The sequence below is a fragment of the Festucalex cinctus genome, chromosome 11, assembly GCF_051991245.1.
Source record: "Festucalex cinctus isolate MCC-2025b chromosome 11, RoL_Fcin_1.0, whole genome shotgun sequence".
NCBI classification, from domain to species: Eukaryota; Metazoa; Chordata; class Actinopteri; order Syngnathiformes; family Syngnathidae; genus Festucalex; species Festucalex cinctus.
In genome coordinates this window covers 17438009-17450929 of record NC_135421.1, presented here as the reverse complement: position 1 = coordinate 17450929, position 12921 = coordinate 17438009, and the positions used below count along the sequence as shown (strand labels likewise).

Below are 12921 nucleotides of genomic sequence, written 5' to 3'. Positions count from 1 at the left end.
GCCTCTATTTATATAATAATGCCCACATTTAATAAATACTGACATTTAAGTACTAATTATTATGTTCTTCGGGCACTGTCTCCTTAAGAATACACGTATGTCTTATTTTAGAAGTTGGTGGAGATGCACTTTAAATAGAAGGGGGTGTAACGTTCAAATGCCGTGCGAAATTTAAGTAGTCGACACACTTACCATCTTCGCGGACACGTGTGTACACATCCAAGTCTTTTTGTTTCGTGAAATGCAACACTCCAAATAATCTTGTTTAGAATTTTAAACTGTACTATACAGGGGTGTTAAAAGTGAAACAGAGCGCGGGTCTTTCAGCAACGTTCCTCAAACGTCACTGCGTTATTCCAGCGTGTCGTGTGTAGTTAGTTGCTAGGCGTTGTGTCAAAACCATCGGCGACAGCGACAGACTCCCACGTCCATTGAAGGCAGCGTGATTGAGTGACGACTTGAAGTGAATGAAGTTCGCCCCCCCTACCTTACCTCGATATTCCGCTTTCAACTTCACAACTTAACAAATTGAATTATTTTGATGTTGTCGGGTTCTTAAGTTTCGTTAATTGCCGGCTCGGGTAGTAAACCAACAATTCCTTCCCACGTGGGGGAAGATGCAGACATTTGAAATGGATATGGTGGCGAGCAGCGCGTGAAGAGTCGTACCCGAAACACAGGAAGACGCGAGAACAACGGATGTGTGACCGTGACGACGGCGGACGCGTTTTCTTTCTTGTCCTCGTCTGAAGTTGACGTGTCGGTCGATTAGTTTCGCCTAAACCGAGGGCTCTTCTTGCTGTGGGGGGGGGTGGCCACGCACCGGTGGACCGAGCGCTAGCCCACGGACCCGCATCGCCTGTGTTCGGACTTCGGATAAGTCCTCCCGTGGGTTCGAACATGGGCACCCAGGGCACAGGACGGAAAAGAAACAGCAACAAGGAGAGATCCACGGCAGAGGACGATGCCTTAAATCTCATCGCCAGAGAGGTGAGTTAAATCTAGTTAGACTGTGCGCTTTGGCCGGAAGAGTGACAAAAGTGAGATATCCTGATGTAAAACAACAAATTGTTTTGATTGTCCTAAAAGTTGGGTGTATTTCAAGCTCAAAGTCACCAAACCATCTAATAATGACCTCCAATGTGACTCAAAACAAATAATCTGGTGGACTGTCATTGAAAATATATTTCTCATATGAGGTGAAAAACACCCAATTGTTATTGTACTTAGCAAATACCCCGAATGTGACTCATGTCCATTATTAAGTGAAAAACAGCAGTTTGTTTTGAGCATCCCTAAAGCTAGTTATTGACAAGTCATCTAGTATTGATCCATGATGGCGTTCTCATATGAACTGAAAAACAACCAATTGTTGAGATCATCATCATCCTAAAAGTTATGTGATCTAATCTGAACTTCACATGAATGGCAAATGTCAAGATATTGGCCCAGAACATGCAGTGTGTACTAGTGAAAAACATCCAATTGCTTTACCGCTCCCAAAAGTATGTTATAACGTGTGTTTCAAACTTGACAAATGTGACAAGATATGTACTGGTGATTTCTTATTTAAGGTGAACAACAACCAATTGTTTTGATGATTCCAAAAATTAAGTATAATAGTGTTAATAATTCAGGATTGATATGATGACAAAGGCATTGTGTTATGTTCCTAAACGTGACACAGAGCAAACATGATGGAGCTTTCTCATATAAAGGGACAACAACCAATTGTTTTGAAATTCAACTTCGGTGTTTTGAGGTTAAAATTAAAGGCAAAAGTCATCTACATTGAGCGAAAAGATTCATGCTGGTGTTTTCTCATTTTAGATGGGAAAAACAACTAATTGTTTTTAATTGTCCTAAAGATCACTTAAGGGTTTCAATCCTCAAATAATTAACAAAATAAATGTAGTGTTGTTCAGTAAAATACATTTTCAGTACAAACAACTCATTGTTCTTATGTGTGGTATTGTGTATACCTGACTATTTGAAATTTTAACTTCCTGGTGGACATTCATTGTTCATTATTCATCTTGAGTCAGCACTAGATGAAAACTGTTCACCCGGAAAGCCAATTTAACATCATGCAACATTTGATTTACTCAGCTGCACTAAAGTTATTTTTGCATACCCACTTGGCCCCTTCCTACTTGTACAAAGTACAGTACTATTGTCTGAGCAAAGCTTCACAGTCTGCGTACAATATACAGTTAAATCAGAAGACTAGATGTCTGTGAGTTCCGGTAAATATGAGCCGCCAGTGATGAAAATGTTTCTGTTAATCGACAAAACACATGTACTAACTTGCACCTCAAACTAGCTGGATTATTGCCACAGTAACGCAAGACTGCAGTTGGCACAATTTGCAACCTGCTGTTTAGAAACATGTGCTGAATTCAGGTTGGGGCATGTTGCTGTTTTTATTTTTTTTTTCCCCTTTAATCTGATGAGTTTGATGTGGTATATCTTGCTCTATATGCCAGTCTGAAGTTGTACGACAGACGATAATTGTTTTCAGTCAGTTATTTCTGATAGCCACCACTGTAACATAATAAAGTGAACCAAATGGAAAGAAACAATCCAGTCCTAATGTAAAACAAATGTCTCCATGATTAATGATAGACCGATATGTTTTTTTTTTCAAGGCCGATACCGATACAAATTATTAGTAGTCAAGGAGGACGATAACCGATATTTCAAGCCGATATTTATTTGCCGTAAAATAGTGGGGGGAAAAAAGCTTCTTTTAAACTATATTGTCAGATTTGTTTAAAAAAAAATAGTGAGCTTCCTGGGTCATTAAATGTGTTAAGCTACATTAAAAAATAAAATAAAAAGCAAGTAAATAGATCCCTAAAGATTTTTACTGTAAATAGTTTTCTAAAAATTCTACTTAAATTTGAGTGACAAATGCATGCGAATGTAGCTCATTTGGGTTTTTTGTTAGGTTTCGTGTAACGTTTCGAAATATCTTTGCAGTGAAAAATTGTCTGAATATGTTCCAAATGTGTTTACGACAAGTAAAAACTGACTGTGAACATCTTACAATTCCTGATGAAAACCCCAAATTCGCTACATTCTCAAGTTTTCACTGCTCAGTGAGATACCAGCGTTACCTGCCTTCAGATTTTTTTTAAAAAATGGCCGATGCCAATATTTGTCAAAATGCCAAATATCGGCACCGATAATCGGCCCGGCCGAAAATCGGTCTATCCCTATCGATGATGTAGTGACGTCCCTAAATTCATAGTCCCCTCTTGCACACTTGGAGGAGTTATTCACGCTAACACTAGCCACTACTGTACACAACACAAATAAACAGAATGGCTAGAAATAATCCATTAAGTAATAGACTACATATTTCCCACAATGTTAGTAATGTAACTAACTGTGTAGTCCCTCCTGTCGTGCTTGGAAAAGATTGTCAGTGGCCCAGCACGACTGGTCAAGTGACTGCTCCCCTTCGCCACCCTACACAAAAGAAATAAACGGAACAGGTGGAGTGACAATTCAGTCAAAAATGTCCTAATTGTCTTTGCTTCCTTCGCCAGTTAGTCACCATTACTTCCTCCGTGCGCAATACAAACAAACGCGACAACGCAAAATCTTTCTGTCTCAGGTTTTCTGTCATGACAGCAACAGAAATGCTTGTGTGCCTTTTTGAAGTGGCAGCAAAGTCGAGTCTGTCACATGTGACAAACTGGGTGGTGGTCCAACCACCATGATGAGTTGGCCTGTGCTTGCTAACGTGTTTAAAAATAGCATCCTGAAAAGATCAGCTGTCGCAACACCCTGCTTTTAGATGACTGTATGGAAGGGGGTCAGGGAGTAGGGTGGTAAAGCTATGCCGCTTGCTTGAAAATGTTTGTTGTACTGTAATAATGTTGACCTTAACCCTTGCGTTCATGTTAAAAGTGGACATATTATGAAACATTGACTTTTTCTTGGCTGTAAGGCAAATCTTTTTTTGAGGAAAAATAGCCCCCGAAACCAGTTTCACTAATTAAAATAAATTTGTCCAGAGTTTAAATGAAGTTTTACAGGAAACCACCAACCAGCCATTATGGTTTAAAGGGGACATTTATTTTATAATTGTATTTTATTTTATTTTTTTGTGCCGTATCCCCACAGTAATGTATCATTTAAAGTTGAAAAAAATTGCCCTTGACACCAGTGTCACCGATCAACATGAATTTCATTAATAGGGATGTCACGATATCCAAATACTTGACCTCAATTTTACCTGTCTATCTTTTTAACTGGGTACACAAAAAAAAAAAAAAAAAAAAGTCTTGTGACCCATGCAAGGAATCCAACACAATCCTGTTAATTTGCTCTATTGGCTGTTTTGTGGTGAATTCCAGAATAAACCCCGACATTGGAATTTGTCCTGGACAAATGGGTGACGCGAATCTGCATAGCTGTTTTGCCTATGATGACCTTTGAATGTGAGCGAAGCCTAGCGTCAATATTTGTTCATTTTGCACATTGCTATGAAAAAAAGCCGGTGAGAGAGCCTTGTTCGTCGCAGGCCGCAGTTTCAATAAATGGTTTATATGTGTGGAAAGTGTAAGTCATATGGCTGTAAAATGCACCTACAGGGGAAAATGGTAGCTGTATTTTTAGTCTGAGAAAGTCCAGTAGACTTGGAAAAGTAGTAAGGAAAACTAACACGGTGTTCCACCTTTTTATATGCTGCATCAGCTGCTTCAGTTTGAAAAAACAAATTAATGGGAGGATTACAATGCCAGGTTGTACTCGCCGTCTTACCAGGGAAGCTCAATGGGGCGTTTTAAGAGTGTGAAGAGTGGATTAGTCTGGAGGGGTTTGGTGATGAAGATCGGGTGTGCAGCCATATAGAGAGAACATCGGTCCTGCATGTAAAGACAGCTTGTGTCATTATTGTGATGGGACAAGTAAAGTTCATGTCTGCATCCACACAAGTGTAAGATTTTGTTAGCCAAGACACGATGGCAACATGCTAAAGGCCAACACAATCCCTGCTGGTTCTATTTCTTGACTTGTGCCCTCCCAATCTTGCCAGACAGTTTCCTTAAAAGGATGTGGTCCCGTTTGTGTTCACTTCCTCCTCATGACATCACCTCATCAGATTGTTATCGCAAACTGCTTCCTGTTTATGTGCCCGAGCATGAGGAAATGGATGGTGGTCAGTGGACCTCACATGTTCCGACCTACTAGTCCGCTCATACGTTTTGTACACTAGAGGCATACAAGTATGCCTAGTAAGAATTTAAAGAGATACTTGACTCATTGAGCCATTTTCAGCAGTAAAAAGTTAATATTTTGTCTATAAATAATGCGGTAACTTCATTATTTTTCATATACAATTAGTACCTTTAAAAAGTAATTTTTCTACTTGCTGTCGACTGATGATGACCTCACCTGTGCTGAGGAAGTAGGTGACGACCAATCATGACTCAATTTACTGACCAAACCCAGAAAACAGGTGAGCCGTGATTGGTGGTTACCTACTTCCTCAGCACGGGTGATGTCATCATCAGTCGACAGCAAGCAGAAAAATTACTTTTTAAAGGTATTAATTGTACATGAAAAATAATGAAGTTATCACATTCATTCTGGACAAAATATTCACTTTTCACTGCTGAAAATTGTTCAATGAGTCAAGTATCCCTTTAAATTCTCTGATTAAGTGACAGATTCTCAGATAAACAACTAAAAAAGAGCATACAATGGAATCAAGATAAATATTTAATATCTAAAATCTGAAATGTGAAATCTGAAAGGAAGCTGCATCATCATTAATTTGTCTTTTTAGAATGGACGGTGCATTTTCATAGTTTGTCTCCTGTTAGGAAAGGACAACATCAATATTTTGTCTTCTTTTTCAGAAAAGTGCAACATATAGTTTTTTCTTTTTTAGGAATGTGCAACCTCAATAGTTTTTCTTCTTTTTGGGAAAGTGTCTTTGGAAAACAACTGTTAACAATAGCATCAGGCTGAGATGTGCTAATTTTTTGACTGAAGCAACATGCGGCTGGACTGCACGTTAGCAATCAAGTCACACTTCAGGGTAATGTGAAGAATTTATGCCTATAGTCTTTCTGTTTGCATTTGTATTTCTTGGTTGTGACGAGGCAGCTGCTTTCACGTTGTTTATTTTAGTCCTCCTGACCTGATGTAGCCTGCACGTTTGCTGATTGCGGGGGTGACAGTTCCACAGCTGTTCCCATGTTTGCCAATTGAGGTCTTGTTGAACTAGCGAGCTTCCACATCCATTTCTGAAATGAAACTTCCTTGACAGAAAACAATAGTTATCGGACTTTAAATGACTGAATAAAGATTCAATTTATTGTATTAAATCAAGGAGTAGTGGCTCGGGGAATACTGTGGATTCAGGATGTTGTTTTTCTGTAGAGGACACAGTTTTATTTGTCACGTTAATAAGTGTACTTGAGCTCTCAACATGGTCCAGAAATGGTATCTTTGTCTTCATTTCCCCCCTGGAGGAGTAAACGTATTGCAAATGTGCTGAATTACATCCATTTTAGTCCATATAGGGCAATATAAATAGCTGTAATGGAGGCATAAAAAAAATTTTAAAAAAATGTAGTGCCATGTCTTTCGGCCTCGTTAGGTTAATCCCTCTCGGGTTGGCTGCACTCATAAATCCCAAGAAGAGTCACTCTTTCACCAGTTATTCTATGTTGTGCTCTTGAGGAATGTAAGATACATATTTTTGTTTTTTAGTTGTGCTATAAAGCAAGCTGAAGCTATGCGACAAACCAGACAAATAAGAACAGAGTCATATGAGGTGAAGGAGTTCTTTGTTGGATTCAAACGAGTCACAAACACGTTTGATATTTTGTTTAATAAGAAAGAAAGCATGTTCGTTTTGGGAAAACAGTGGGTGGGAGGCTACATCCGGGCATAGTCAACTTACAAAAGTGAGTTGACATTCAAAAGAATGCCACTTTCATCACCATTTACTGCTCGCCATGACACATATTGTATTTTATTGTGGTACATGTGGCACTGCACAGTGCACACCCTCATATTTCCCGAGTCAGATACAGGAGCAGCAATACTTTGCAGTACTTTACAATACTTTATGCAGGCTAAGCTAGCGACTGCTATCGTGGAATATTCCAGTATATCATGTGCGTACGTGTTGGTTCTCAGATGTTTGTTTATTCCACACACGTTCACACCGATACTGATAATCTCTGCATCCAACACCAGCGCAGTTCTGCTTAGCTTTGACTTGATAGTGTTTGTGTCATTTCCCACTTGATGGAGGCCCAACTGTTTGGATACAACCAATTAAAGGCACCCACTTTATCTCATTTGCTCCCAAAAACATATAAATATGTCCTAGTTTAAATGTATTAAGTGTCCCAAAGACGTATTTATAGTTGTTTTTTTGTTTTATTTTATTTTTTTAATTTATTATAATTATTATTTATTTTTTGGTGCTAGAGCATACAGAAGGCTTTGATGCAGCCTCTCAACTGCACAGAACGGGTGATTTTTTTTTTTTACTAATTACACAAATGGCCAGAAGGTGGCATCAGAGTATAAGAGATCAACCAGGGCCATGATGAAAACAAGCTGTTTCCCCACAATTCTAAGCAGATTTGTGAATAATGATGAAACTTAGCTATATTCTAATGCTAATTGCTGAAAAACGTAAACGGATAGAAATGTACTTTATTTTTCCTGATGAAAGAAGAGACTCTAATCTTTCTTTTGGTAGGTTCCGTATTTTTATAGCATTAGATCACAATATTCTGTGGGCCTTGCAAAATCAGTCAAAATCCAGTAAAACAGTCGGGATTGCTTCTGTGAAAATGGCTGGGAGTGAATGAGTTAAATATCTCAACTGCAACAAAAATGGTGTACAGTTTTAAGAGAAACACTTGTATTGTGCTTGTGTGTTTCCCGTTGCTTGGTCATGCTGACTGACATGAAGGAAATGCATTAGTGCAATAAAAGGAGGAGGGGCTTTTGTGTCCCCGCCTAGAGGCAAACAAGATGTAGGCACGTCAACCACAATGTTAGAGGAAGGAAATGCTTACACATTTTTGAGCCGCACACACAAGTGGCGCTTTCAGAGGTCCTTTTAAGGAAAAAGGCTCTTCGTTCGATCCGAGTGGAGAAATGTTCTCTAAACAGTACTATAAATACATCCTACAGCTCTCTGATGTTTAGTATTTATAAACACAACAATGGAAATACTTAAGTAATAGTATAGCGGGGTTCTTCTGTATAAAGCTCAATGATGACTGCTCACTGGTTACTCATATTTGGCTTATTATGTATAAATCACATCTTCCTTTTATAACGATTTCCCGTTTTCTTTGTTTTTTTTCCTCTGTTCCCCTTATAGGCTGAAGCCCGACTGGCAGCCAAGAGGGCAGCGAGGGCAGAAGCCCGAGAGATCCGCATGCGGGAACTTGAGAGGCAACAAAAAGAGGTAAACAAAACAAAAAATACAGTTAGCTCGTAAATTGGGCTTCATCATAGAAACAGCTCTATGAATTGAAATGTAGCATTTGCCATCAAATCTTAGTCATCAGCCAAAGGTGGTGCGACTGTTTCAATTGGGATTATTCGAATTCTTGGCAAACAAAAAAACAAAAACTACACAAGCACGGAGGGGTAGGTTATGCCAACTTCACACACAAAGGGCCTGAACCAAGATTCGAACCCAGAACCTCTTGACTGCAAGGCAGATGCGATAACCACTTGCCTAATGTGATACCCTATCACTCTTTCATCTTAGTTTATTAAAAACAAAAAAGAAAAAAGAAAAAAAAAAGCATACATTTGTTTCATTATAGCTAACTGGTTTGGTTTATTGGTTTTGAACATAAAAACATAAACATATTACAACTATATAAAAAACAAAAACAAACAAAACAAAAAAACACGTTGAAATAACGGTTAGTGTTTTGCGGTTGACTTAACCCCTGGGCACAAATTTTATATTTTGTTTAAATTCTTGTGATTTTGTCCTAAATATGGCTTTTCCTTTGAAGTGTGATAACTAAGTCATTTATGAATGTTTTTTCAATTTCAACCACTCAAAATGTTCAGTGGCACCAGACCTATCTATATTTATTTATTTATTTATTTTTAATGCCCCTATGGACAATAATAACAGTTTTATTCTAATAGCAAGACTAACTATGCTGTACATATATAGAAAATAAAAGTCTAATTTGAATATTTCATATGACATAGAGGCTTGAATAAGATTGTAAGTCATGAAAACAGATTTATTTTTTATTTATTTTTTATTTTTTTGCATGCCCAGTTTTTACACAATGGCAGTTTTCTGAATTGAACTCTTGAAATTCTTGTGATTTTGTCCAAAATATGACTTTTCCTTTGAAGTGTCGTAACTAAGTCATTTATGAATATTTTTTTCAATTTCAACCACTCAAAATGTTCAGTGGCACCAGACCTATCTATGCATATATAGTTTGTTTTTTAATTTATTTATTTTTAAATATGTATTCATTGTGCTCATGCCAGGGGAGTGATTTCTGTGACGGGTATTAATCATATCAGAGTTTTCAATACTGTTTGTGTTTTAAAAGTAACGGTAACATTTAGAAGCAAACATCAGGGACATGCCTCTTGTCAACACACGCTCAGAATTTTAATTTCAGCGTGGTCACGTTCTTAACAATTTGTTTATTAGGGGTTTCTTCACTGGTTTTAGCACGTATGATGTGTACCAACGGGGGACTTTTTTTATAGCTCCCTATTATTAGTGTCACTTAATCTCATACATGCAAACAGACCTCTGCATACCCCCCGCCCGCTAGCTTACGACTTAACCATAAGGAGTTACCACCATTAACATAGATTATGTATTACGGTGTCATAAATTTGACCACTCCCTTTTTGTTAGAGCAAATAATGTGAATGTTCTAAATATGTACAGTAGTCTGCTACTGAGCATTGTACATACTATATAGTATTTAATATATTCAGTCAAAACCCAGGTACTGAAGTCATATGCAGGGGATTACTGACCATTGTTTTGTGCGAGTGTGTGTGTGTCGGTTAAATCCTTTTAACTCAGTTCTAAAGTAGCTTAGCAGGTTGTGGTCCTTCTGCAGTGCTGCACTCGGCTCATGTTGTTGACTCGAGCAATGGTGGCTGTCGCACGTCGACCCCCGTCATGTGTTTGGTGATGGATGCATTACGGAAAGATGACCTGGACACAATGGCGCATGGATTATTGATTTTCAATTGGATTTAGATTCATTTCCTGAATCCCGTTTGGATGTAAATTGCGTACTGACGCCATCTATCCGATCCGACTGACTGTTGAAGAATGCGGTCTGTCCCAGCGTTACCCTGATGTCTACAAAAACGACCGGGCGTCTCCTGGCGGGGAGGAGACTGAGGGCGGCCTTCACCAGGCGCCCTCGGAGCCCCCCTGTCAAAAAGGCCGGCGCGGTGAGTTCAATAGCGTACATACAAACATGATAAGCTGATTGTGCAACTCGTTCCATGAATGGGCTTATGTGGCCACTCGAGCTAATTGGTGTCCAGACACAGATAAGCAATAGTTTTGTCTGAGTTTCTTTTGGGCTCGGTGACCCCGCCCCCAGTTCCCAAATTTGAGAAATCGAAATAAAAGACAAAAGCAACAAAATAGAAGGTGCTGGGATAAAACCCTGCCTGTAACTACTTGTATTTCACTACCTTAAATAGTATTGACATACGGTAAAAACTAGGCGTGTGCTAAAAAAAAAATCGATTCTCATAAGAATCACGATTCTCATTTAGTACAATTCAGAATTGATTTTAAATGTCCTAAAATCCATTTTATTTAAATTATTTCATACTGTCTTGCCCTTGTTTGTGTACTGGGAACATTGTTCATGTTGTACCTGATTTGACCACTTAGGGCAGTGTGGTTCCGTGCGTTCTGATACACAGTTACTGGTAAGTTGTAGCCACATTAGAGAGTAGAAGGAAAAAGTCACGATCAAGTTATGCCAATAAAAGTAGATTATTTTTTTTCTTGCAGCATAGGAAGAGTATATGTCGGTGAGTGATGTTAAGATGATTCTCTGTATACATTCCTGAAGCGTTTTTGTATGAATAGCTATTCTTTTGAGGGATAAAAGTGCCGCAAGTAACGCGCTAATTAGCATTAGCGAGTCAGACTGGAGTAGATCATGACAATTATTTACTCATCTATAAAATGAAGCAGAAATCATTATCAATTGAATCATTTTGAATCGAAAATCGCTTGTGAATCGAATCGCAGACCCAAAAATCCGAATCGTGAGACAGTCAAAGATTCCCACCCCCATTCAAACAATACTACTGAAAGACTCGATTGGCCTTCTAAGCAGCCGCCTTTCTGTCCTCGTATTTGTGTATCAGTGGCGCGACAGCGTCAAAATGTGAGACACTGACCTTCACTGCCAGAATGTCTGATCCAGGACAAATACACTCTTGAACTGGCAACTCTGATAACAGTAGCTCATCGGGTGTGGACTTGACCTGAGCCAGAACATTGGATTCACAAGGGCATTACTGCTATCGAGGAGAGTGTTAATGAGGTCGGGAAGGCAGTAAGCGGCAAATCTGCTCCGAAAGCCAGAATTACAAAGCAGTCAATCCATTTATTGGGCAAGCATACAGTACAACAGAGACGACGGCACTAGTAAATCTGGATTTAAGTACGGAATTGCTGGGTCGGAAAAATGTAGCAGCTAGCACGCTGGAGGAATTTTAGAGCTCCGAATGAAACGACAATAAAATCATGGGGAAAACATTCACGTGTTAATTTTGAAAACGGATCATCAGGACTTGAGTTCAATTCCCGATCCGCAGCTTGGAAAAGAAAAAGTGGCTTAGCTTAGTTTAGCTTAGCATAGGCGATCAACTTTGGCCCTGCTGCAGTAAGCTTCCTCTCTCTTCAGGGGTTCTGGCGACGAGCCATCTGTAACAAAATACGAAGTAGCCGCAGCAGAGCCATAGAAGTTTTTACACCGAATTTAGCAACGGCTGCCTAATGTGGCTGCCTGGTTCAAAGTATTCTGATGCGTGTCAAAGTATAGGTTGTGTCACAGTGATTTGCTATTGGCTTTCATCATCCCATCTCTATTTCGGCTGTGACGCTACCTCGAAAGGAGGAACAAATTGGTATCAGTCTCTGCGCTTGTTTTGGAAATAGAGCGAGGCAGAAAAAGGTTCAGTAAGTTCAATTTGTTCTGTGAATGTGCTCGTGTTGCATAAGCTTTATGTCTGTCGTCTTTGCCTGTTGAAATGAAACAGGTAATCTATTTCAGCCCCCCAAAAAACACTTGTTTTTAAAATTCATGATTTATTTATTTTTTTACTTAATATAAAGACAGAGTACTCTCCATTTAACGGGAAATGTGAGTACAAAACATGACTGTATCCAATGTATTGTCCAAACTTGTTATTCTTTTGTGAGGTTTATTGATGTTTGGCAAACCACCTTAATTGTGGATTAGTGCCAGCAACTTTTATTGTCCTCCAACTGCGAGGAAGCAAATGTGAATTGATGATTGCTGGATTTTATTTTATTTTTTTTATTTGCTTGTGCTATCAGATATCATGGGCGTCTTAAGCACACTATTTCAGATTTTTGGACATATAAATCATCCCAGCAAAGACGGCTTATATGTTAGTTATTGCATATGACTTGTAAACATCCATCCATCCATCCATCCATCCATCCATCTTCTCGACCGCTTATTCCTCACAAGGGTCGCGGGGGGTGCTGAAGCCTATCTCAGCTGGCTTTTGGCAGTAGGCGGGGTCAACCCTGGGCTGGTTGACAGCCAATCGCAGGACTTGCAAACAAAGTTTATGAATAAACTATCGAGAAAAAAAAAAGAGAAATCTTATGACAAAAGAGTGATTGTATTTGAGGAG

The 12921-nt window shown here is 39.0% G+C and overlaps 1 protein-coding gene across 1 annotated transcript in view; it reads left to right on the top strand.

Annotated features, from left to right (window-relative positions):
• The first annotated feature begins 164 nt into the window (after nucleotides 1-164).
• The window catches only part of lrrfip1a (leucine rich repeat (in FLII) interacting protein 1a), a 34812-nt gene continuing 22055 nt past the window's right edge, over nucleotides 165-12921 (top strand). The window contains exons 1-2 of the mRNA XM_077537624.1: nucleotides 165-990; nucleotides 8372-8458. Coding sequence (XP_077393750.1) covers nucleotides 901-990; nucleotides 8372-8458 — 177 coding nt within the window. The 5' untranslated portion in view covers nucleotides 165-900. The remainder of the gene's footprint in view (nucleotides 991-8371; nucleotides 8459-12921) is intronic.